This window comes from Heterodontus francisci, chromosome 5 (assembly GCF_036365525.1).
Source record: "Heterodontus francisci isolate sHetFra1 chromosome 5, sHetFra1.hap1, whole genome shotgun sequence".
Classification (NCBI taxonomy): domain Eukaryota; kingdom Metazoa; phylum Chordata; class Chondrichthyes; order Heterodontiformes; family Heterodontidae; genus Heterodontus; species Heterodontus francisci.
Window position 1 is genome coordinate 177345150 of NC_090375.1, and position 27939 is coordinate 177373088.

The window sequence follows — 27939 nt, forward strand, 5'->3', positions numbered from 1 at the left end:
AAGGCTTTGGTGAGATCAATGAAAGCAATGTAGAGGGGCATCTGTTGTTCACGGCATTTCTCCTGTAGCTGGTGAAGGGAGAACAGCATGTCAATGATGGATCTCTCTGCTTGAAAGCCACACTGTACCTCAGGGTAGACGCGCTCAGCCAGCTTCTGGAGCCTGTTTAAAGCGACTCGAGTGAAGACTTTCCCCACTATGCTGAGCAGGGAGATTCCACGGTAGTTGTTGCAATCACCATGGTCACCCTTGAGAGTGATGCTATTGGCATCACGCATGTCCTGTGGTACTGCTCCCTCGGCCCAGCACAGGCAAAGCAGTTCGTACAGTGCTGAAAGTATAGCAGGCTTGGCACACTTGATTATTTCAGGGGTAATGCCGTCCTTCCCCATGTCTAAATCATTAATGTACACTACAAACAGCAACGGTCTCAGCACCGCTCCCTGTGGTACACCACTGGTCACAGGCTTCCACTCGCAACAACAACCCTCGACCATCACCCACTGCCTCCTGCCACTAAGCCAATTTTGGATCCAATTTGCCAAATTGCCTTGGATCCCATGGGCTCTTACCTTCTTAACCAATCTCCCTTATCAAAAGCCTTACTGAAGTCCATGTAGACTACATCAACTGCTTTACCCTCATCTACACATTTCGTCAACGCCTCAAAAAATTCAATCAAGTTAGTTAGACACGATCTCCCCCTGACAAAGCCATGCTGACTTTCCCTGATCAATCCCTGCCTCTCCAAGTGAAGATTAATCCTGTCCTTCAGAATTTTTTCCAATATTTTCCCAACCACTGATGTTAGACTCACCGGCCTGTAATTACCTGGTTTATCCCTGCTACTCTTCTTAAATAATGGTACCATATTCGCTGTCCTCCAGTCCTCTGGTACCTCTCCTGTGGCCAGAGAGGATTTGAAAATTTGTGTCAGAGCCCCTCCCTTGCCTCACATAACAGCCTGGGATACATCTCATCTGGGCCTGGGGATTTATCCACTTTTAAGCCCACTAAAACAGCTAATACTTCCTCCCTTTCAATGCTAATATGTTCAAGTATATCACAATCCCCTCCCTGATCTCTACACCTACATCGTCCTTCTCCATAATGAACACAGGTGAAAAGTCATCATTTAAAACCTCACCTATGCCCTCCGGCTCCACACACAGATTGCCACTTTGGTCCCTAATGGGCCCTACTCTTTCCCGGGTTATCCTCTTGCCCTTAATATACTTATAAAACGCCTTAGAATTTTCCTTTATCTTGCCCGCCAATGTTTTTTCATGTCCCCCTTGGCTCTCCTAATTAATTTTTTAAGTACCCCCCTACACTTTCTATACTCCTCTAGTGCCTCCACTGTTTGCAGCACTCTGAATATACCATAAGTCTCCTTTGTTTTACTGATCCAATCCTCTATATCCCTTGACATCCAGGGTTCCCTGGACTTGTTGGTCCTACCCTTCACCTTGATGGGTACATGTTGGCTCTGAACTCTTACTATTTCCTCTTTGAATTACTCCCACTAATCTGATGTAGACTTTCCTACAAGTAGCTGCTCCCAGTCCACTTTGGCCAAATCCTGTTTTATCATCTTAAAATCAGCCTTCCCCCAATTCAGTCCCTTTATTTCCGGTCCATCTTTGTCCTTTTCCATAACTACCTTAAATCTTACAGAGTTATGTTAACTATCCCCGAAATGTTCCCCCACTGACACTTCTACCACTTGTCCGGCTTCATTCCCTAGGATTTGGTCCAGTACTGCCCCTTCTCTTGTAGGACTATCTACGTACTGGCACAAAAAACTCTCCTGTATGCATTTTAAGAATTCCGCCCCCATTAAGCCTTTTGCACTAAGACTATCCCAGTTAATATTGGGGAAGTTGAAATCCACTACAATTATTACCCTATTATTTTTACACCTCTCTGAGATTTGCCTACATATCTCCTCCTCTATCTCTCCCTGACTGTTTGGAGGCCTGTAGTACACTCCCAGCCAAGTGATTGCCCCTTTTTGTTTTTAAGTTCTACCCATATGACCTCATTTGGGGAACCTTCTAAGATATCATCCCTCCTTACTGCAGTAATTGACTCCTTGATCAACAGTGCAACGCCACCTCCTTTTTTACCCCCTCCCCTGTCTTGCCTGAAGATTCTATACCCTGGAATATTGAGCTGCCAGTCCTGCCCCTCCCTCAACCATGTCTCTGTGATAGCAATAATATCATAATGCCACGTGCTAATCAATTTTCTCAATTCATCTGCCTTACTAGTAAGACTCCTTGCATTAAAATAGATGCAATTCAGCCTTGCATTTTTCACTTGTGCCTTAACAGGTCTATATTTGTTCTGCCTGCCAGACTGACTCAGTTTCTCTTTTATATTTGACTGTGCATCACCCCTTACTGTACCCCCACTCTGTATCCCATCCCCCTGCCAAATTAGTTTGAACTCCCCCCAACAGCACTGGCAAACTTCCCAGCAAGGATGTTGGTCCCGTTCCGGTTCAGGTGCAACCTGTCCAACTTGTACAGGTCCCACCTTTGCCAGAAACAGACCCAGTGATCCAGGAAACTAAAGCCCTCCCTCCTGCACCACCTCCTCAGCCATCCATTCATCTGCTCCATCCTCCTATTCCTATACTCGCTAGCACGTGGCACTGGGAGTAATCCAGAGATTACAACCTTTGAGGTCCTGCTTTTTAATCTGCTACCTAGCTCCCTAAATTCTTGTTGCAGGACCTCATCCCTCTTTCTCCCCATGTTGTTGGTACCAATGTGTACCACGACCTCTGACTGTTCACCGTCTCCCTCCAGAATGTCCTGCAGCCGCACGGAGACATCCTTGACCCTAGCACCAGGGAGGCAACATACCATCCTGGAGTCTTGTTTGCAGCCACAGAAACGCCTGTCTGTTCACGTTATGATTGAATTTCCTATCAGTATGGCTCTCCCACTCTTTTTCAGCCCCTCCTGTGCAGCAGAGCCCTCCGTGGTTCCGCAAACTTGGCTGTTGAATCTTTCCCCAGGAGACCATCCCCCACAACAGTATTCAAAGCGGTATATCTGTTTGAGAGAGGGATGGCCACAGGGGACCCCTGCACTACCTGCCTGCGCCTCCTACTCCTCCTGGTGGTCACCCATCCCTTTTCTGCCTCTGCCACCATTATCTGTGGTGTGACCACCTCAATAAACGTGCTATCCACGATGTCCTCAGCATCGCGGATTCTCCGCAGTGAATCCATCCGCAGCTCCAGCTGCGCAATGCGGTCAGCTAGTAGCTGCAGCTGGACACACTTCCTGCACACATGGTCGCCAGGGACACTGGAATTGTCTCTGATTTCCCACATAGCGCAGGAGGAGCATGTCACAGGGCTGAGCTCTCCTGCCATGACTTAGCCTTAGATTAAGCTCCTTAGTTACTCCCTTTAATTTTGAGTACTAATTACGCTAGGGACCTTATTCCACTCCAAACACTACCTACTACAATCTAAATTCCCTACCTTTACTTTTACTTTGGCTATTGAAAGTAGTAAAAAAGGGTAGAAATACTCTCCTGTTCTTACTTGCCAATCAGCTGCCTCCCCCTTGCAATGCGTCACTTTTAGTCGTGGAAATCTCTCGCCGCCTCTTTTAAAACTGCTGGAACTCCCGCTCGCCGGTGCCTGTCTCCACGCAGGTCTGCGTAAAATTCAAGCATGATGATCAAGTATCCCATCATTCAACGGGTCCTTCACAACTACAGTGTTTATTCTAAGCTTATTAATGCATTCTAATGCTAAATCTACTAATGTTGACCCTTTGGTCTCACTTCACCTGCCAATAACCACTGAGAAAAGCAAGTCTTACAGCTGCAGCAATGGCCACTCTGTGGCACAGTTGGAACAGCTGAGTTTTTTGGGGCCTCTGCAGCCTTTTAATCTGCCCTTCCCATAACCCTCATGACCCCTCCCCCCACAGTGTTCACGACTGGTACACCCTGTTATGGTCCCCCATGGGATCCTCCATGTTCCCAGTCTTTGAATATTAGAAATTGCTGCTGATAAGCCTGTTAATGGGCTCTTCAATGAGCTTGACAGGCAAATAATTGGAGGTAATAAAAACAAGAAATGCTGGAACCACTCAGCAGGTCTGGCAGCATCTGTGAAAAGAGAAGCAGAGTTAACGTTTCGGGTCAGTGACCGTTCTTCGGAACTGACAAATATTAGAAAATTAATTGGAGGCATGCGCCCGACCCGTTCCCTCACTGCCAGTGTCGCTTTAAAAATGGCGTCACCTTCCGGAGGCAGGGGGGTCCCAGCGCCAACGTCCGCGAACATGATATTCAAATTGTGCTCGAGCTGTGCCCTCACTCAGTGGGCTTTGAAAATCCAACCCATCATCACTACACTCATTGTTCTTTTGGTGTTAGTCTTCCTGATGCTGTTCATCTACATATCACCTGGAAGAGTTTCCAATAACATCATGAATGGATGAATAATGGTTCAGAATCATTGAGATGAAGCATTTTGAAAATAAGCTGTAATCCTCATCCTCCATTCAATGTATTGTATTAGTAGATAAAATGCAAAAAAACGAGCAGAAGTCAGAACAACAAGCATTAGCTGTGGTACAGACCATTGTAAAATAGGCATTAGCTATCAATGGAAGAATGAACATTTAGATTATTATCACAAGTGTTCAAGTGTTTATAACAGTTATATCTGAGCAGTGAGGGAGATGGAGAATATGATGAAAGGTCATAGAAAACACTGAAATATAGAAAGTCGGAGCAGGAGTAGGCCATTCGGCCCTTCAAGCCTGCACCACCATGCAATACAATCACGGCTGATCGTCCAAACTCAGTACCCTGTTCCCGCTTTCTCCCCGTATCCCTTGATTCCTTTAGCCCTAAGAACTATATCTAACTCTTTCTTGAATATATTTAATGATTTGGCCTCAACTGCTTTCTGTGGTAGAAAATTCCACAGGTTCACTACTCTCTGGGTGAAGAAATCCCTCCTCATGTCAGTCCTAAATGGCTTACCCCTTATCCTTAGAATGTGACCCCTGGTCCTGGACTGCTCTGCATTCGGGAACATCCTTCCTGCATCTAGTCTGTCTAGTCCTGTTAGAATTTTGTAGGTTTCTATGAGATCCCCTCTCATTCTTCTAAACTCTAGTGAATACAAGCCTAATCGACCCAATCTCTCTTCATACGTCAGTTCTGCCATCCCAGGAATCAGTCTGGTGAACGTTTGCTGCACTCCCTCCATAGCAAGAATATACTTCTTCAGATAAGGAGACCAAAACTGCACACAATACTCCAGATGTGGCCTCACCAAGGCCTTGTATAATTGCAGCAAGACATCCCTGCTCCTGTACTTGAATCCTCTCGCTATGAAGGCCAACATACCATTTGCCTTCTTAACTGCCTGCTGCACCTGCATGCTTATTTTCAGCGACATGGTGCACAAGGACACCCAGGTCTCATTGCACCTCCCCCTTTCCCAATCTATCATCATTCAGATAATAATCTGCCTTCCTGTTTTTGCCACCAAAGTGGATAACCTCACATTTATCCACATTATACTGCATCTGCCATGTATTTGCCCACTTGCTCAACCTGTCCAAATCATACTGGAGCTTCACTGCATCCTCCTCACAGCTCACACTCCCACCCAGCTTTGTGCCATCTGCAAACTTGGATATATTACATTGACCTGAAACATTAACTCTGTTTCTCTTTCCACAGATGCTGCCAGACCTGCTGAGTATTTCCAGAATTTTCTGATTTTAGATTTCCAGCATCTGCAGTATTTTGCTTTTGTTATAGAGGGAGAATATGATGGGGAATTATCCTCGTATCCTCTGTTGAAAGCTTCCTGGCAGTTGATTCACAGCAAGAATGACCAAGACCAGTGAGTGAGGTTGCCTGTCCTCCCATAGCCCAGAGAGGTGAGCAAACAATATAGGGTATCAATACCTTCGTGGAGATAGCACAGCTGCATGTTTGTGCTTTGTTTGTCCAGGGGCCTACATCCTACTTCCCTCTTCACCTGTGAAGACAGAAATATAGATTCCTTCCTTCTACTCCAAGTCTGGCTGTGCCTTTGCTCCTAACCATTGTACGTGGCCATCTCTGCCCCTGCATTACAAGCTGTGAAACATCCTGCAACTAGTGTCCATATTTTCCCAAGGTGGAGTACTTGTTCCAGCTCCAGTTTTGGCTGGTGGATTTTAACTGATGCTATCATTAAACTTTGAAGAGAAATAGTATTTATTCCAATGACAAAGCTTTATACACACAAACCTCATCGAGTAGCAGAATGGCGGGGACGATCGAATTGTGCCTGCACAGAAGTAGTGCTCTGAAAAAATTCCAAAAGGGAAAAGGTTAATAAGCCGACAGTTCCCTGTTCCAATTAGAATCACACTGGGACATTAATTATTAGCCAATTGATTAATGCCCATATGCAATAACACAATACATGTGAAGAAACAGATGGCCAGACGGTTTGGATCACGGATCTATTAACCCACACAAATTTTATTTACAAATGTATTAGCAAAATTCTACTTTCTTACACTCTATAAATGATGGATTTTCCTTGCATAAAATAAATTAATTCATGCTAATTAAATGGTTTTTGGAGCATGTTTCAACAGGTTTTATTTAATTAAATCTGGTCAGACTCTTTGCAGCATCTATAATCTGTACTGATGATAACACTGTCTATAATATGTGCAGATCATAATGAAAGTGAGTTTTACTGTGATGACATTACTATGCATAAAGATAGGGTATTGACTGGAAGAGAGAGTCAACCGCAGATTAAAAAGTCACCATATTCAGTTTGTTCGAATGAAATGGGCTGTTCGCTGAGAGTCACAGTTCTGCAGAAATGAGAGTGAAGAATTGCAAACAGGATAAAGCTGCACAGGAAGGATTGAGTTCAGTGAGCCCCTCGCAGGTCCCTGTGGCGAGACCATCCAGGCCATGAGTGCTGCCATGTACCAGTGTGTGAGCGCATGGCTTCCTCCATTGAAAGGTTGGTGACCCTCATGGAGAGCCAGATCCCAGAGATGTACACAGACCTGCACACCATCGCCTTGGCCATGAGCTTGATGCAGCAGAGCAAGGCGAAAGAAGGACGCGACGCCTGGAGTCTTCTCCAGCTCCTCATCCTTCTATGGTCAGCAGGGAGGTTCAAATAAGCCTTGAAAGGGAGGAGAGGAGGCTGACCTCCACATCTGGAGCTCCCCTCAAGGAGCTCTGTGTGGACAGTGGTCCCTCAACCCCTCCGCCAGTGAGCCCAGCTCCAGTATCTGTGATGCTTGAGGAAAGTCTTACACCTGTGCAGGAAACCCTCAGGCAGTCCAGGCCCTCCAGGTCTCAGGCAGCCGGAGGACGGCCGCCAAAGTCATCACCAGCCAAGGGGTAGTGTCATCAGCAGCCTGCCTCCAGCCCAGCTATTAGTACAGGGGTCGCACCTCATAGAAGCACTCGTAAATGTATTAAGAACAGCAACTAGACACACTTGGGCTTTCACGGGTGTTCAACATTGACCATTTGTTTGTCTTATAAAGTTATGTCGTTATTACAGTTCACATTCATTGTTGGAAAATGCTTATTCTTTCATGCCTTAATTGTGAGATGCTGCCAGTACCCTTGCTCCCTTATAAGGCTGCCAGTGTGGGCACAGCCCTCCTTTGGTAAGCATCTCAGATATGCTAGAGTGCGTGGTTCAACTGGGCGCTAGGCATGGAATCCAGATAGAAAGGAGGTGACACATTGAATATAGTGAGGTGAGTCTTTTATTATTTTCACTCTGAGAGGCCATCATGGTGGCTGGAAGTGGGTAAATATGAGATTGTCTCTTGCCTCCCTGGCCCATTGCTCAATGTATCTGGCCTCCAATGTCCGGCTTCAACATCCGGTGCTGCCTGCTCATCTCCCTCCTCCATGTCCTCCTCATCGGTTGAGGACTGATGATCAATCATGTCCTCCACATGCAAGGCCTTCCCCTTCTGCAGTGCTAGATTGTACAGACCACAGCAGACCACCATGATACACGAGACCCTCGCTGGGGCATACTGCAGGCTCCAGTGGATTGATCCAGGCAATGGAATCTCAGCAGCCCAATGACTTGCTCAATGGTCCCGTGGCAGGTGCTGTATCTCACCTCCTTTCTATCTGGATACATCCTGCCGCCACCACACTCTCAGGCAGTGCATTCCAGATCCTAACCACTTGCTGCATAAAAAAGTTTTTCCTCATGTCGCCTTTGGTTCTTTTGCCTTTTACCTTTAATTACTGTCCTCTAGTTCTCGATCCTTCCGCCAACGGGAACAGTTTCTCCCTATCTACTCTGCCCACACCCCTCTTGATTTTGAACACCACTGTCAAATCTCCTCTCAACCTTCTCTAAGGAGAATAACCCCAGCTTCTCTTATCTAGCCATATAACTGAAGTCCCTAATCCCTGGAATCAGTCTCATAAATCTTTGCTGAAGCCTCACTAATGCCTTCACTGGACCAAGGGATTGATTAAGAAGGGAAAAATAGAGTACGAGAGCAAGCTTGTGGGAAACATAAAAACTGACTGTAAAAGTTTCTGTTGGTGTGTGAAGAGAAAAAGTTTGGTGAAGACAAATGTAGGTCCCTTACAGTCAGAAACAGGGGAATTTATTATGGGGAATAAAGAAATGGCTGACTAACTAAATGCATACTTTGGTTCTGTCTTCACAAAGGAGGACACAAATATCATACCAGAAATGTTGCGGAACACAGGGCTTAGTGAGAGAGAGGAGCTGAAGGAAATCAGTATCTGTAGAGAAATGGTGTTGGGGAAATTGATGGGATTGAAGGCCGATAAATCCCCAGGGCCTGATAGCATACATCCAAGAGTACTTAAGGAAGTGGCCCTAGAAATAGTGGATGCATTGGTGGTCATCTTGCAAGATTCTATAGACTCTGTAACAGTTCCTACAGATTGATGGGTAGCTAATGTAATCCCACTATTTAAAAAGGGAGGTAGAGAGAAAGCAGGGAATTATAGACCAGTCAGCCTGACGTCAGTAGTGGGGAAATTCTAGAGTCCATTATCAAAGATTTTATAGCAGAGCACTTGGAGAACAGTGGTAGAATTGGGTAGAGTCAGCATGGATTTACGAAAGGGAAATCATGCTTGACAAATCTACTAGAATTCTTTGAGGATGTAACCAGTAGAGTTGATGAGGGAGAGCCAGTGGATGTGGTTTATTTGGACTTTCAGAAGGCTTTCGACAAAGTCCCACATCAGAGATTAGCATGTAAAATTAAAGCGCATGGGATTGGGGGTAGTGTATTGTGATGGACAGAAAATTGGTCGGCGGACAGGAAACAAAGAGTAGGAATAAATGGGTCTTTTTCCGAATGGCAGGCAGTGACTAGTGGGGTACCGCAGGGATCAGTGCTAAGACCCCAGCTATTCACAATATACATTAATGATTTAGATGAAGGAACTAAATGTAATATCTCCAAATTTGCAGATCACTCAAAACTGGGTGGGAGGGTGACTTGTGAGGAGGATGCAGAGAGGCTTCAGGGTGATTTGGACAAGTTGTGAGTGGGCTAATGCATGGCAGATGCAGTATAATGTGGATAAATGTGAGGTTATCCACTTTGGTAGCAAATACAGGAAGGCAGATTATTATCCGAACGGCTATAAACTGAGAGAGGGGAATATGCAGCGAGACCTGGGTGTTCCTGTACACCAGTCGCTGAAGGTAAGCATGCAGGTGCAACAGGCGGTAAAAAAGGCAAATTGTATGTTGGCCTTCATAGCGAGAGGGTTCGAGTACAGGAGCAGGGATGTCTTGCTGCAATTATACAGGGCCTTGGTGAGGCCACACCTGGAATATTGTGTGCAGATTTGGTCTCCTTATCTGAGGAAGGATGTTCTTGCTATAGAGGGAGTGTAGCGAAGGCTTACCAGACTGATTCCTGGGATGGCGGGACTGATGTATGAGGAGGGATTGAGTCGGTTAGGATTATATTTGCTGGAGTTCAGAAGAGTGAGGGGGGATCTCATAGAAACCTATAAAATTCTAACAGAACTTGACAGGGTAGATGCAGGAAGGATGTTCCCAATGGTGGGGGAGTCCAGAACCAGGGGTCATAGTCAAAGGATACGGGGTAAACCTTTCAGGACTGAGATGAGGAGAAATTTCTGCACTCAGAGTGGTGAACCTGTGGAATTCGCTACCACAGAAAGCAGTTGAGGCCAAAACATTGTATGTTTTCAAAAAGGAGTTAGATATAGCTCTTGGGTCTAAAGGGATCAAAGGGTATGGGGCGAAAGCCGGAACGGGCTACTGAGTTGGATGATCAGCCATGATCATAATGAATGGCGGAGCAGGCTCAAAGGGCCGAATGGCCTACTCCTGTTCCTATTTTCTATGTTCACATCCTTCCTAAAGTGTGGTACCCAGAATTGGACACAATACTCTAGTTGAGGCCAAACCAGTGTTTTGTAAATTTTCACCACAATTCCCTTGCCTTTGCAGTCGATGCCTCTATTTGTAAAACGCAGGATCCAGTATGCCTAATTAACTGCTATTTCAAACTTCCCTTCCACCTTCAATGATTTATGCACATACACCCCTCGGCCCCTTTGCTCCTAGAGTCATAGAGTTATACAGCACAGAAACAGGCCCTTCAGTCCATCGTGTCTGTGCCGGCTATCAAGCAGCTATCTATTCTAATCCCATTTTCCAGCACTTGGCCGGTAGCCTTTTTTGCTATGGCGTTTTAAGTGCTCATCTAAACACTTCTTAAATGTTGTGAGGGTTCCTGCCTCTACCACCCCTTCAGGCAGTGTATTCCAGATTCCAACCATCCTCTGGGTGAAATTTATTTTCCTCAACTCCCCTCTAAATGTCCTGCTCCTTACTTTAAATCTATGCCCCTGGTTATTGACCCCTCCGCTAAGGGAAACAGTTTCTTCCTATCAATGCCCCTCATATTTTTGTATACCTCAATCAGGTCCCCCTCAGCCTTCTCTGCTCTAAGGAAAACAACCCCAGCCTATCCAGTCTCTCTTCATAGCTGAAATGCTCCAGCCCCAGCAACGTCCTGGTGAATCTCCTCTGCACCCTCTCCAGTGCAATCACATCCTTCCTAGTGTGGTGCCCAGAACTGTACACAGTACTCCAGCTGAGGCCTAACTAGCATTTTATACAGCTCCATCATAACCTCCCTGCTCTTATATTCTATGCCTCAGCTAATAAAGGCAAGTATCCCATATGCCTTCCTGTCCACCTTATCTACCTGTGCTGCTGCCTTCAGTGATCTATGGACAAGTATACCAAGGTCCCTCTGACCCTTTGTATTTCCTTGGGTCCTACCATCCTTTGTCTCTTCCCTTGCCTTGTTAGTCCTCCCAAAATGCATCACCTCACACTTCTCAGGATTAAATTCCAATTGTCACTGCTCTGCCCATCTTACCAGCCCATCTATATCATCCTGTAATCTAAGGCTTTCCTCCTCATTATTTACGACACCACCAATTTTCATGTCATCTGCGAACCTACTGATCATACCTCCTATATTCATGTCTAAATCATTAATGTACACTACAAACAGCAAGGGTCTCAGCACCAATCCCTGAGGTACACCACTGGTCACAGGCTTCCACTCGCAAAAACAGCCCTCGACCATCACCCTCTGCCTCCTGCCACTAAACCAATTTTGGATCCAATTTGCCAAATTGCCCTGGATCCCATGGGCTCTTACCTTCTTAACCAATCTCCCATGCGGGACCTTATCAAAAGCCTTACTGAAGTCCATGTAGACTACATCAGCTGCTTTACCCTCATCTACACATCTAGTCACCTCCTTGAAAAATTCAATCAAGTTAGTTAGACATGATCTCCCCCTGACAAAGCTATGCTGACTGTCCCTGATTAATCCCTGCCTCTCCAACTGGAGATTAATCCTGTCCCTCAGAATTTTTCCCAATAGTTTCCCAACCACTGATGTTCGACTCACTGGCCTGTAATTACCTGGTTTATCCCTCCTATCCTTCTTGAATAATAGTACCACATTCACTGTCCTCCAGTCCTGTGGTACCTCTCCTGTGGCCAAAGAGGATTTGAATATTTGTGTCAGAGCCCCTGCGATCTCCTCCCTTGCCTCACATAACAGCCTGGGATACATCTCATCTGGGCCTGGGGATTTATCCACTTTTAAACCTGCTAAAACGGCTAATACTTCCTCCCTTTCAATGCTAATTTGTTCGAGTATATCACAATCCCCCTCCCTGATCTGTACACCTCCATCATCCTTCTCCATAGTGAACACAGATGAAAAGTAATCATTTATAACCGCACCCATATCCTCCGGTACCACACACAGATTACCACTTTGGTCCCTTATGGGTCCTACTCTTTCCCTGGTTATCCTGCACCTCTTTTAGAATTCTGCCTTTTATTTTATATTGCTTCTCGTGTTTGGAACTCTTAATTGGGCAATAGACTCCACCACGCTCATTTGCCCTGATGCTGTTTTCCTCTCATTTATTTTTCATCACTCCTGTTGTATTTTCAACCATTATTGTTATTTTTCCTATTTTTATTCTGAACCTATCGTATGAATACATGATTTGGACTTTACTCTCATCCCATTTTCTTATCTTTAGGTTATTTTCACTTTTACTATGATTCTGCCTGAGCACCCATGCTGCCCCCCCCTCCCCCCTCCCCCACCCCTGACCCCTTTGCTCCACCATATTGGTTTAAAGTCCTATTTACAGCTCATTTATCCTTTCAACTAGGACCTTGTCTCAAGTGCAGCCAGTCCCTGTGGTACAGCTCCTTCCTGTCCCAGTGTCCAGTGAAATTAAACCCCATCTCTCCATTTAGAAAACTCAAACCTCTGAACCCAAATTTCAGAGAGCTTGGTTGTTGTATACAGTTCGAGGGTTTTTCTTTTAAATAGACAGATGATGGAAAGAATAATGTCAAACGATAATATTTATAGTATTGCAGATCATATATAAAGTTTTCAGTAAATAAAGTCCAAAATAACAAGTAATCTGAAAGAGCTTCCTCACACATTTATTTAAACATCACAAAATATATACCTGTAATATTTTAACATTAATTCCAAATTTATCAAATATTAAGTTGCAAACTACATGCAATTGTACTATTCTATTATTCAGACAACACAAAAACACTTGCATGAACAAACACAAAGTAACTTTATTAAAAACACAGGCAATCAGATTACTGCAGTATTGAAGGTGGCAAGTAAAAACCTACAAACCTTAGCCTAGAAATTCTAGGGTGAACTTTTACTAATAACCCTGATCAGCGTTCAATAAGTTACTCAATCTACTCAAAATGTGATTTGTATTTTCCCCTGAGGATTCAAGTCTAATTTTTCCTCCCAGGTTGCATGCCAACTGGTTAAAGGGAAGTGTGTGATCCAGTGCTTCTCCTAGCCAAATAAATGTGCCATCAAGTTCATTTGAAAACTCAACCATGTTAGACAATCTTGGCTTTCAATCCAGTTACAATTTATCCTGGGAGATTGGTGCTGCACATCATGGGCAGCAAGGCTGCTCATGTGGGAATTACATAAAACAACCTTTCCTCTTCCCTTCCACTGATGTCAAGACATAAAGCTCCTACGAGCAAAAAAAAAATACTCAGACTGTATAAGCTTGACTTTAACAGGCAATCAAAATACATTAACAAGTGATTGCTGAAAAATGGAATGCTCATCTCTGTTTAATAGTTCTAACTACACTTCTTTAGTTAATGAAAATGCTAAAATCCCTTCCATTATTCGAACTAACATCACACCAAACCTCAGAAGAGCACTGGATTTAGAACAGACCTGAAATGTTAACTCGGTTTCTCTCTTCACAGATACTGCCAGACCTGCTGACTATTTTGTTTTTATACTAGATTTAGTTTCACTTGCACCAATAATAGAACACAACATTGGTAACTTTAGCTTAAAGACTTAAGACTTAAAATCTTATTATTGGTCCCTTGGCATTATTTTGAGATCTGAAGAGATTAACTAATTTCACTATTTTTCAGATATATATCAAGTTAGAGTCTTGTGCTTTTAAAAGTGCTAATGGTGAAAAAAAATCTGCAGTGAATAACCATATGATTTGAATAATTCCTGGGTAATCAAATATTTTAGGATTTTTTTTTTAAATCTACATTTTAGGTGCTTGTACACAGCAAATCGACAAGAGTAATCACAACTATAGACACTTCACTCATGTTTTCCACTTTAAGGGGTTATGCACAAGGCATCAATATTAAAGCTATCTACAATATCTAGTCAATACAATCATTTTGCTAAACTACCTCCCATTTACATGCACTAGTTTATTATTTGAAGGCTTAAGTTTTTGTCAGGTAAAAATGAGTCTTGAAACACAATAAAAGCCAGCTGCCAAATTCCAGAGATCGAATGCACGTGAAGCTACAAGACCTGGCACTTAATTCTGTATAACTGCCAAAGTATCAATTATGCAGACCAATCTTGCAGCCTGTGAATTAAATCATCAAATGATTAAGTTTCCTATTTTACAGATTTTGTACTTGAACTCCAGACTCCCATTCTGAGCTTGAGAATAAATAACACTGTTGGCCATCAGCAGCAACATTCCACTAAATTAATTTATTGGGTAATCTTACATGATTATTTTATCTGCTCTACATAACATAAATTAGTGTCATCTAACATTTAGAGGTAATTATTCCAGAACCATTGAACAATAGATTGGTCACCATCTGGCACCTTTGTGTAAATAGGACTTGAGACTACTGTTAAAACTTAAATTCACAACTTTCATCATCAATTCTTCTGGTACTGTATCCAGTGTAAAAATATTCTTCAGCAAGTGGAAGTCAGTGACCTTACAGAAGGCCATCTTTGATATTCAATACAGGCTAATTTCTATGAAAGGTGTAACTCTTATCATATTTGCAATCTGGTTTACACCAATCTCTTGACAAATGGCTCATCTTGGTTTTAATAGTTTGGATCTACTTTTTGTCAAGTTTATTATTTTGTTCTGATGAAAGGTCATCAATCTGAAAGGTCAACTCTGTTTCTCTCTCCATCAATGCTTCCTAACCTACTGAGTGTTTTCCAGCATTTTCTATTTTTATTTCAGATTTTTTAAAATCCACAGTATTTTGCTTTGGTTATTATTGCAGCTGCCATGCCCAGTACAAATCATTCCAAGCATTTTGGTCAAGTCCACATTATCCACTTTTCAAAACACCAGTTCACTGCACTGCAAGAATCAAGTCATCTTTACCCACTGAACTATCACAAGCTTGAGGGTTATGATTTGATTCAGCTCACTTCTCAGATACAAACATCATCTCTTATGGATCACATATTAATATTTGAACCTTTGTTTTAATTATTTTTATTACAGAAATATCATATCCGCAACCCCACCCCCCCACGCCCAGAAGATGTCCACGTTTATTTTTTGTTGCTGAGCAAGCTGTAATAAAATCTCAACCTCAGCTTAAGTGTCTAATACTGCTGAAAATAGAGGCGGGGAAACCTCAACTTGCAAGCACTAAAGCCAGTTATTAAAAGACAGATTATTTAAACAAAGATGAGAGAGACTTGGCTGTAACAAAATATTTTATACTTTCATATGCTTTATATCGAAATAAATGCAGTGTGATTTAGATCCTACAGTTAGCACCAAGTAGTTCCTAAAGATATTGAGACTGGTGTGACATTTCTAATATCCTTTAGCAAGTCTTTTATCTAACAGCATTATGCTCATCAGTCAAGCATTGGCTGCAACTATTATCATTTACAAGTGATTTGTGTTTCAAATATAAAGATAAATGGTGATAACCAATCTGTGAATACAGCTTTATACAATAGTTCCGTCATACTTAAAAAATGCACACTGGTTTATTACCAAATCATAGGACTAGGTAAATTGAATTAGAGACAGCTTTGCAGCACTTAAAATGTAAATAATCTTTCAAATCAATTTCATTTTCCATAATTTAGTATCACTATTAACATCCATGATTGGTTTTACAATTACATCCTTCGATAAAAATTTTTGCATTCACAACTTGACAAAATTAATTAATTTTCAAACAAATTATAGATCAAGGAAAACAAGGCAGTCTGACATGCAGTGAAACTGATTTTAAAGACCACTTAACCATACTTTTTACTGAGTGTGCATGCGTTTGTTGTTTTTTTCAAACTTGGAATGGAACAGTACCATAAGGGGTCAATAGACAAGTTTCACTGTACTGAGCTCATGAAAAATATATTTGCAAGTACAGATTTGTTAATGTCAATATTCCACCACATCCTGGTCTATATTGCACTTCTGTCCATCAAAAGACTACAGTTATTTTTCAGGATTACTTCATGATACAAACATCAGATTCGACACTCGGTAAGATAGTTCATTCACTATCACACAAGTTTAGTTCTTGGTTTCTTCTAGCTTTTCTTCTTCTTCGGTTTTGAGGAAAAGTAGTGGAAACATTCCTAGGATGCAACCAATGGTCACACCTATAACCTTGCCCTAATCAAAAGCAAAAATAAAATTTAGAATCATTTTTAAACAGGTAAATTATTCACTGAGGAATTTTTAAAAATCACATTTCAGAAGACAGATCATCACATAAATAGGTTTCATCCCCAAATTTAAATGAAGGCCACAGTTCTTTCAAAGCACTTCAAAAGTCTGTAGGACATGTTTCTAGTATCTTGGTCAAAATTGTAAATTTAACCTAGCCAACATCACAGCTGGCCAACTATTTTCACCAGTGTAATGTCAATGATCAAAATGAATCCATTAGAAGAGTTTTTAAACCTTTACCTCAATTGGATATTCATTAATTGGTTTGGAATGAGACCTTTTTTCATGGAATGAAGGGCAGAATTGATAAAGTTCTTTCCAAATTGATGATAAAGCAACAACATGAATTTATAGAGCACCCTATTGCCCTCAAAATGTCCTAAAGTACTGGACAGCTAATGAATTACTTCTGAAATAAAGTCACCTTTACTCCTTTGTATTCTGGTCTAGTTTGAAGACCTGCAGCTAATTTTCCAGGATAATTTCATGATGCAAACATCAGATTCAGCATTTATGCAGACGAACACAGCAAGGTCCGACAAAGAGGAAAACAGTTAAACTGTTTTTAATGATACTGGGTGAGGGCCAAATGTCAACACAGATACCAGGTGAATTTATTTTATTCAAACAGCGTAATAGGATCTTCCATTTTTACTTGAACCACTAGAACAGGTAGACTCGGTGTTTGTTTAATATCTGGTCCAAAAATACATCATCACCAACAATGCTGCACTCCCTCAGTACTGCATTGGCTGAGATCTTGTGCTCAATTTCTGCAGTAGACATGAAGCTACGAGTAACAGCAACTGAACCAACTGGCCACTATTATAGATCAACACTCTGAAACCAAAAAGCCTATTTCCAAACTGTGACAATCAGAGCACTGCAACGATCATTTTCGCTTGGTTTATATTAAGTATTACTACAATTGCTGTTTAGCCAAACTGGCACTTGTCTGTATTTGGAAACATGTTACTGGGCTAGCCAAATAGCTTACAACAGAAATATGGAGGGATGAGACCATGAAGGGATTAAACAGAAGGCTGAGCATTTTAAATTAATCAAAAAAGCCACAGTCAGTCAGCCTTTGCACAGCCGCTGACCTCAATTACACCTCAGTACCTACCTCCTAAATTCAGATATAACTCAGTGCCCAACCTCACCCCAGTGAAAATTTTAAACATGCTGCCACTGCCCCAATTACACCTCACAGTACAAATCCACTAAACCTACTTAAAACTAGCAGTACCCAGCACCAGCCCTCAATCTAACATTACAATACCCATTAAGAAGGTTCCGAAGAAGGGTCACTGACCCGAAACGTTAACTCTGCTTCTCTTTCCACAGAAGCTGCCAGACCTGCTGAGTGATTCCAGCATTTCTTGTTTTTATTTTATGACAATACCCATTCCCTGACCCCAGATACCCATCACAGGACTCCAATTACACTTCACATGGCCCACACTCTAACTTCAAGCATAAACTTACATTACCCACTGATACCAATTAGACCTCACATTACCCAGTCCTGATCCCAATTACAGCTCTCAGTTTGCAGTACGAGTTTAGCTAAATCTCAGTACCCATCCACTGACTCCAATTAAACCTCAGTATCCAGCTCCAAACCACAAATGATACCTGGCAGTACCCACTGACATCAATTAGGCCTTCCAGTATCCAGATAGTTCCTACAATCCTCGGAACAGGAGGAGGCCATTCAGCCCTTTGCGCCTCTTCTGCCGTTCTTCTAGACCATGGCTGCTTTGTATCTCAACTCCCTTTACGTGCCTTTGATCTGCATCAACAACAACTTGCCTTTATATAGCATCTTTAACGTAGTAAAAAGTTGCAAAGAGTCTGATTCAGCCTTAGACAGTGAGCAGGGAGAAGGATGTAATCAGTGGAAAGGAAATGGTTATTTGTTTCAAGGTCTGAAGACAATGGTCTTCCCAATATTTAGCTGGAGGAAATTTCTGTTCATCCGGGTCCAGATTGTCAGACAAACAACATGACAATTTAGTGACAGTGGAGGGGTTGAGAGAGGTGGTGATGAGGTTGAGCTGGGTGTTGTCGGTGTATGTGTGGAACTTGACGTGTTATTGGATAATATTAAAGGGGCATCATGCAAATGAGAAATAGGAGGGGGCCAAGGATAGGTCCTTGGGTGAGTCCACAGGTAATGGTGCGGGAGCATTCAGGGAAGCCACTGCAGGTGATTCTCTGGCTATGAGTGGATAGATAAGAATGGAACTGGGCGAGAGCCATCCCACTCAGCTGGACGACGGAGGAGAAGCAATGGAGGAGGATGGTGTGCTCAACCGTGCAGACAGGTTGAGAAGGATCAGGAGGGATACTGTACCATGGTTGCAATCACATTGATACTCTTACCTCATAAAAATCTATTGGCCGCAATTTCAATTGACCCAGCAGCCACAGCCTTTTGGGGGAAGAGAATTCCAGATTTTTACTGCCCTTGTGTGGAAAAAGTGCTTCCTGATTTCACTCCTGAATGCCTTAGCTCTAACTTTAAGATTGTGCCCCCTTGTTCTGGATTCCCCACCTTGAAAATAGAAGACTGAGAGATGACCTGATATAGGGCTTGAAAATTACAAAGTAGCTCAATAGATATGGAAAAGATGTTTCTGGTTGTGGGGGAGCCCAAAACTCGGGGCCATAAATATAAGATAGACACTAATATTTCCAATAAGGAACTCAGGAGAAACTTCTTTACTCAGAGCGATGAAAACATAGAACTCACTACGACACTGGGTGGTTGAAGTGAATAGCATAGATGCATTTAAGGGAAGTTAGGTAAGTACACAAGGGAGAAAGGAATACAAGGACATGCCGATAGCACAAGATGACACAAGGTGGGGGGGAGGCTCATTTGCAACATGAACACCAGCATAGAGATGTTGATGTAAAAGGCCTGTTTGTGTGCTGTAAAATTCAAGTTAATTCTATATTTTAAAAAAAATTCATTCATGGGATGTGGGCACACTGGCTAGACCAGCGTTTACTGCCCATCCCTAATTGCCCTAGTACCCGATTAAATCCTTTAATAAAAGCATATAAAATTTATATTGCAGAAGGAAATCATTCAGCCAATCATATCTGTGCCAGCTGCAAAACAACTATCCAGCTTTATTCCATTTTCCAGCCCTGTAGGTTATTTCAGATTAAATTTAGTGGAGCCAGCGGGGGTCCCGATGCCTGGCCAAAAAGGCGAGGGAACCCTGTCTCAGCCCTTTAGAGCCCCCCCCCCCCCCCACCCCCTCCAACCAACACAATTTAACATCGCTTGGGCAGTTAACTGCCTGGCATTGGAGTCCTGTCCTAATCAGAGGGCTGGCGGCTCAGTAGTATTGGCAGTGCACCTAGACCTGGACCTAGCCACTGCTGGAACAGCCCTTTGAGCCTGTTCAATTATTCAATACGAACATGGCTGATCTTCTACCTCAACTCCACCTCTCACACTGTCCCCATATCCATTAATTTCTTTAGCATCCAAAAATCTATTGATCTCTGTCTTGAATATACTCAACGACTGAGCATCCACAGCTCTCTGAGGTAGAGAATTCCAAAGATCTATATGGTGAATAGATGAGGCCCCAGTACACAACTCTGGGGAACACCATTTGCCATATCCTGCAAATCGGAGAACATTTCCTTTATCCCTACTCTACCTTCTATCTTTTTTTGGAGATTTACATTCACAAGGAGACCATTCATGAGGAGATTCAACAGCTGCTCCAGTTCAGCCTTCTACAAATTACAGCAGTGAGCGTTTGACAACAAAGACCTCTGCAAATCAACAAAAGTCTTAGTGTACCGAGCACCGCACTCTTGTATAGCAGCAAGACCTGGACTGTGTATCAGTGACACATAAGAGAAATTCTATCAGCAACGGGATTCAACGGGAGGACAGCCGAACAAAAGCTGGTGTCCTTCTTGAAACCAGATCCAGAGCATTCAGTCGAAACTCTTGCAAAATTAACTCCGATGACCTGCCACTGTATCTGCATGGCTAAAAATTGTCTCTCCCACTAGGTCCTGGTTTCACAGCTCTCAAATGGCCAACTTTCAGAGGAGGATAAAGAAAATTCTTCAAAGACACTCTGAAGCTTTCCTTGTACCATGGCTGCACTGACCTGAATGACTGGGAGGAACTTGCTACCAACTGCTCAGAATGGCGACAACTTGTCCACCAAGCTGCATCACACTTTCAGTCCCAACAACTTAAATGATGAGTCAGGGCAACAGCAGAGAAGGAAAGAAAAGGAAGTAAATCTTGCACTCCAGATCCCACTACCTCGCTGGATGTCCTGCCCCATGTGCCCAAGATCTATCTGCGGGTCGAAAATCGGTCTTCTCAGTCACATGACATCCCATGCACAAACTCGGGACTCTGAATAGATATTGTCCTTGACTCAAGGGACAGCCAACAATGACAATCTTCTATCTCCCAAACAACACTACCGACCCATGTCACGATTATTCCGCACAATATCCAGCTACTATTCCCAATCATACCTCTCAGTACCCAGCTCCCATCTCCGGTTATACCTCACAGTCCCCAAGCATTGATTCCAATTATACCTCAGACCCTAACCAATACCCCTCAGTCGCCAGTCATAGATCCCAATAGTCCCCATATACCTGTGTACTGTTATGTATAACTGGGGTCCTAAGGCTGAGTACCAAGTCTTCAATGCCACTCATACCTCACAGTATGCAGACCCTGATCCATTATAATTTAAATCCACATGAATAACTCCTCTGATTTAATAAGACTCCCTGCTACTGTTCCCTTCTGGTGCTGTGCCTCCCAATGGCACACTGAATTACTCCAAAACCAGTACATGGAGAAGATATTAAAATATTCAAACAAAATTATTTTTTGCCAATTATGTAAATATTTGATTATTTTTAAGCCAATAATTTATTCATTCAAGGAGATTAAAAATGAGTGACATAGTAACATTTTGCTTTAGAGCTTGTTCAGGCTTTGTCAGGGTAATTTGTCAGATGATAATCGTTAAAGGTGACTGTGTGAGGCAATTAATCATCCCTTAACCTCTGAATCTTGGCTTCAATGAAGTGCTGATGAAACTGGGAGAAGAGCCACTTAACATTTTACAGCATCCAGCAGGACAACTCTCCTGAGTGCAAGTTTAGTCAATCTTAAATTGAATTCCTATAGAACATGAGCACAGAACAAAACATAATTTGACCCTAAGTAGGCAACCTCAAATATGCTGCAAGGAGAGAGACAGAAATGGAAAGCCTTACTGCTGAGGTACATAAACACCTTGCATTCATATAGCATCTTTAACAGGAGTGTTATTGGACAAAAGTTTATACTGAGCCACATAAAAATTCATTAGGGCAAGAGTAGAAGGTAAGGAGTGACTTAAAGGAGTAGAAATGTGTAGCAATGCAAACAGGTTTAGGGAGGGAATTCCAGAGCTTAGAACCTAGGCAGCTATATGTAACCTGATCAATTTACAATCGTTAGGTAAGACAAAAAAAAAATCCTGTAGAATATTATCTTTCAAAGCAACAAGAAAAAGATTGAATAAAGAATATCCTGGTAACCGGACTTTTTAAAATAAACTGAAAGATTAATTATTGTAGTTCGTGACCCTGACTCTAAATGATTCAAGAACACATACACTAACTTGAGTTAATAAAAGCAAAATACTGTATATGCTGGAAATCTGAAAGATAAACAGTAAGTGCTGGAAATACTCAGCAGGTCTGGAAAGAGAAAGAGAGTTAATGTTTCAGGTCTGTGACCTTTCATCAGAACTGGCAAAGGTTAGAAATGTAACAGGCTTTGAGCAAGTGAAAGGGGGGTGGGGGGGAGAAGAAGAACAAAGGTGAAGGTGTGTGATTAGGGCAGAGGAGATTAAATGACAAAGATGTCTTGGAATAAAAGGCAAAGGGAGTAGTAACAGCTGTAGTATAAGACAAAGCATTTGTCCAGAGTGTTAATGGCAGAATAATGTACAGCTCTGTCTGAAAGCAAGAATATGAAAAACAAGTTTAAGATTGGCACACTAGTCTTCATGTTCTTTGAAATTGAAAGAAAAGGCTACTCTGAAGGTTTTAATCCAAATATATTTTGAAATTACTGACACAGCTCGGTGTCAGCCAATCCACAAACAGGGACTGTACAAGAAGAACTGCTCGACTTTGTTGGTAAAATCTCAATATTCTGCCAACACATCCTTGCAGCAGAATGAAGAGCATTCCAGTCGTCATCTGAACTTCAGTCAAGTTCAGCACTGCCATGCAATGTGCTGCAGTTTTAATGTTACAAAAGCAATCAGACCATTTGTGGAAGCTATACCATCAGTACAGGGGGTACTGAAAAAGGGCAGAAAGTGCGTTCTGGTGTAATGTCACAGACTGGAGACGTTAACTCTGCTTCTCTCTCCACAGACGCTGCCTGACCTGCTGAGTATTTCCAGCACTTTGTTTTTATTTCAAAAAGTGCAGGAGTCCAAATGATGTAAACCAGTACATAAAGAAAGGTACATGTGTGATGTGAATTTAAACTGCTGCCCAAGATTTATTTTTGGTGTTTTAGTTGGTTGCTGAATCTCTTTGTAAGCGTAAGTGCATTTCTCTAATTATTTCCCTCACTGCTCTGAATCGTACTGAGGCACGGTCGAGCTTAGAAAATGATTCCTTACAGTATATTTGATGGTGTGGCGCAGCATTAGCAAGTATGACCCTGTCCTCATTAGTTATCCAGTTTTCCAACAGACATAGTCCAGATGTAGCAAGACAGCAGTCAAAAAGGGGCACTCTGGCCTATATCTTTTCCCCTTCCTGGTTCAGAAAGACAGAGGCCTCCTGTAGTAGAAGAGGGAAGTTGAAGCACCTCAAAATGGATTTGGTTTTGTTTTCTCCCTTCATCAAGGATTGTCACATTCACTCAATAACTGCCCCATCTCTTTTTTTTATTCCATCTCTTCCACTTTTATTTATTCATTCATGGGATGTGGCATCGCTGGCTAGGCCAGCATTTATTGCCCATCCCTAATTGCCCTTGAGAAGGTGGTGGTGAGCTGCCTTCTTGAACCGCTGTAGTCGATGTGAGGTAGGTACACCCACAGTGCTGTTAAGAAGGGAGTTCCAGAATTTTGATCCAGTGACAGTGAAGGAACGGCGATATAGTTCTGAGTCAGGACGGTGTGTGACTTGGAGGGGAACTTGCAGGTGGTGGCGTTCCCATGCATCTGCTGCCCTTGTCCTTCTAGTTGGTAGAGGTTGTGGGTTTGGAAGGTGCTGTCTAAGAAGCCTTGGTGCGTTGCTGCAGTGCATCTTGTAGATGGTACACACTGCTGCCACTGTGCGTCGGTGGTGGAGGGAGTGAATGTTTGTGGATGGGGTGTCAATCAAGTGGGCTGCTTTGTCCTGAATGGTGTCGAGCTTCTTGAGTGTTGTTGGAGCTGCACCCATCCAGGCAAGTGGAGAGTATACCATCACACTCCTGACTTGTGTCTTTTAGATGGTGGACAGGCTTTGGGGAGTCAGGAGATGAGTTACTCGCCGCAGGATTCCTAGCCTGCTCTTGTAGCCACGGTATTTATATGGATGCTCCAGTTCAGTTTCTGGTCAATGGTAACCCCTAGGATGTTGATAGTGGGGGATTCAGCGATGGTAATGCCATTGAAGTCAAGGGAAGATAGTTAGATTCTCTCTTGTTGGAGATGGTCATTGCCTGGCACTTGTGTGGTGCGAATGTTACTTGCCACTTATCAGCCCAAGCCTGGATACTGTCCAGATCTTTTTGTATTTCTACACAGACTGCTTCAGTATCTGAGGAGTCACAAATGGTGCTGAACATTGTGCAATTATCAGTGAACATCCCCACTTCTGACCTTATGATTGAAGGAAGATCATTGATGAAGCAGCTGAAGATGGTTGGGCCTAGAACACTACCCTGAGGAACTCCTGCAGTGATGTCCTGGAGCTCAGATGATTGACCTCCAACAACCACAGCCATCTTCGTTTGCGCTAGGTATGACTCCAACCAGCGGAGAGTTTTCCCCCTACTTCCCACTGACTTCAGTTTTGCTAGGGCTCCTTGATGCCATACCTGGTTAAATGTGGCCTTGATGTCAAGGGCAGTCACTCTCACCTCACCACTTGAGTTCAGCTCTTTTGTCCATGTTTGAACTGAGGCTGTAATGAGGTCAGGAGCTGAGTGGCCCTGGCGGAACCCAAACTGAGCATCACCTAGTAGGTTATTGCTAAGCAAGTGCCACTTGATGGCACTTTTGATAACACCTTCCATCACTTTACTGATGATTGAGAGTAGACTGATGGGGCGGTAATTGGCCGGGTTGGACTTGTCCTGCTTTTTGTATACAGGATATACCTGGGCAATTTTCCACATTGCCGGATAGATGCCAGTGTTGTAGCTGTACTGGAACAGCTTGGCTAGGGGCGCGGCAAGTTCTGGAGCACAGGTCTTCAGTATTATTGCTGGAATGTTGTCAGGGCGCATAACCTTTGCAGTATCCAGTGCCTTCAGTCATTCTTTATATCACGCTGAGTGAATCGAATTGGCTGAAGTCTAGCATCTGTGATGCTGGGGACTTCAGGAGGAGGCCGAGATGGATCATCAACTCGGCACTTCTGGCTGAAGATTGTTGCAAATCTCACAGCTTTATCTTTCGCACTGATGTGCTGGGCTCTCCCATCATTGAGGATGGGGATATTTGTGGAGCCACCTCCTCCAGTTAGTTGTTTAACGGCTGGACGTGGCAGGACTGCAGAGCTTAGATCTGATCCGTTGGTTGTAGGATCGCTTAGCTCTGTCTATCACATGCTGCTTACGCAGTTTGGCACACAAGTAGTCCTCTGTTGTAACTTCACCAGGTTGACACCTCATTTTGAGGTATAAATGGTGCTCCCATTAGCATGCCCTCCTGCACTCTTCATTGAACCAGGGTTGGTCTCCTGGCTTGATGGTAATGGTAGAGTGGGGGACCTGCTGGGCCATGAGGTCACAGATTGTGGTTGAGTCTAATTCTGCTGCTGCTGATGGCCCACAGCGCCTCATGGATGACATTTTACATTGCTAGATCAGTTCGAAATCTATCCCATTTGCCACACAACACGATGGACCGTATCCTCAATGTGAAGGCGGGACTTCGTATCCACAAGGACTGTGCGGTGGTCACTCCTACCAATACTGTCATGGACAGATGCATTTGCGGCAGGCAGATTGGTGAGGACGAGGTCAAGTATGTTTTTCCCTCTTGTTGGTTCCCTCACACCTGCCGCAGACCTAGTCTAGCAGCTATGTCCTTTAGGACTCAGCCAGCTTGGTCAATAGTGGTGCTACCGAGCCACTCTTGGTGATAGACATTGATGCTCCCACCCAGAGTACATTCTGCGCCCTTGCCACCCTCAGTGCTTGCTCCAAGGGGTGTTCAACATGGAGGAGTACTGACTCATTAGCTGAGGAAGGGCGGTAGGTGGTAATCAGCAGGAGGTTTCCTAGCCCATGTTTGACCTGATGCCATGAGACTTCATGGGGTCCGGAGTCGATGTTGAGGACTCCCAGGGAAACTCCCTCCCTACTGTATACCACGGTGCCGCCACCTCTGCTGGGTCTGTCCTGCTGGTGGGACAGGACATATCCGGGGATAGTGATGGCAGTGTCTGGGACATTGTCTGTAAGGTGTGATTCCGTGAGCATGACTATTTTACCCAAGGCAAGCAGGCGTGCCCAGCGATAGCTGCAGGCTTTTCCGAGTGTCGGGGGGGGGTGCATGGCAGTCGGGCACAGGATGCCCGATTGAGAGCCGCTCCCACCTCCCAACCCACTCCTGGGACCCAAGACACCACCCAACCCCCCGCACCCCAAACGACCTCATCAGGGCACAACCAATCCCCCTTGTGAGACATGCCCAACTTACCTGCCCTCCTGGCTCCATGTTGTCGGCTGGGCTGCAGTCCCAGCAGTAGCCACCGCTCCCGGTGGTGCTGCTGGGGCTAAGAGCTGCCGGCCCGCTGATTGGCTGGCAGCTCACTGAGGTGGGACCTCCTCCCTCAAGCGGGTGGAAGTCCCGCCTCGGGACAATTGTAAAATGTGGGACGAATCCCCAGGCTAGGTAGAAGCGGGTTCGCCACCGACCTTTCCGTTGGTGGTGAATTCCATCGAGCCATAGAGTTATACAGCACAGAAACAGGCCCTTCGGCCCATTGTGTCCGTGTCGGCCATCAAACACCTAACTATTCTAATCCAATTTTCCAGCACTTGGCCCGTAGCCTTGTATGCTATGGCTTTTCAAGTGCTCATCTAAATACTTCTTAAATGCTGTGAGGGTTCCTGCCTCTACCGCCCCTTCAGGCAGCGTATTCCAGATTCCAACCATCCTGCTCTTATATTCCCATCCACCTAAGGTAAAATCCAGCCCAATATTTCCCTGGACAACATGATGTACCCACTGGCACTCATGAAAATCACCATGCTTGGATACATTCTCTTGTATTAATCATGGCCTGAATCAGTCTAGACAAACCAATCTGGCTGAGGATCAACTGACCTTTGTGAACAAGCACATATGCACAAAGATTCATTCAATTCTGGGCACTGCACCTCAGGAAGGATAAAATGACCTTAGAGTGGATGCAGTCCAGATCGACCAGAATAATATCAGAGGTAAAAGAGTTAAATTACGAGGACAAGATGCGTAGACTAAGCTTGTATTCTCTTGCGAGTATAAGTTTAAAGGCTGATCTAATTGGGGTGTTTCAGATGATGAAAGATTTGCTCGAGTAAATGGAGATGATTTGCAAGAGTCCAGATCAAGAACGCATAACCTTAAAATTAGAGGTAGGATGTTCAGGGGTGAGGTCTGGAAGCACTTCTTCACACAAAGGGTAGTGGAAATCCGGAGCTCTCTCCACCAAAAAAGCTGTGGAGGCTGGGTCAACTAAAATATTCAAAATTGAGGGTTACAGAATGAAGGTGGGTAGATGGAGTTGAGAAACAGAACAGCCATGATCCAACTAAATGAGGAATAGGCTTGAGGGATTGAATGGCCTACTCCTGTTTCCTACTGATCTCTCTCAGCTAACTTTTGTGCCCAGACAAAAATGAAATGTCACAGTGCTCCCAGATCCTACCACCTCATGGTCGAACACTTGAAGTCTGTCATTCTTGCCCCGTGGAGGAAAATAATATAAACATCTGACAAGATAGCTTAAATCTGAATATGATAGTTAAATTATATAATTGTGTTTTTCTCCTTCCAATTAAAAAGGAGTCGCTCCACT

At 43.6% G+C, this 27939-nt stretch overlaps 1 protein-coding gene across 3 annotated transcripts in view; it reads right to left on the reverse strand.

Annotated features, from left to right (window-relative positions):
- Nucleotides 1-13055: 13055 nt before the first annotated feature.
- The window catches only part of tmem65 (transmembrane protein 65), a 102983-nt gene continuing 88099 nt past the window's right edge, over nucleotides 13056-27939 (reverse strand). For all 3 annotated transcript variants that reach the window (XM_068032404.1, XM_068032407.1, XM_068032406.1), the window contains one exon: nucleotides 13056-16575. In XM_068032404.1, the coding sequence (XP_067888505.1) occupies nucleotides 16474-16575 (102 nt within the window). In that variant the 3' untranslated portion in view covers nucleotides 13056-16473. The remainder of the gene's footprint in view (nucleotides 16576-27939) is intronic.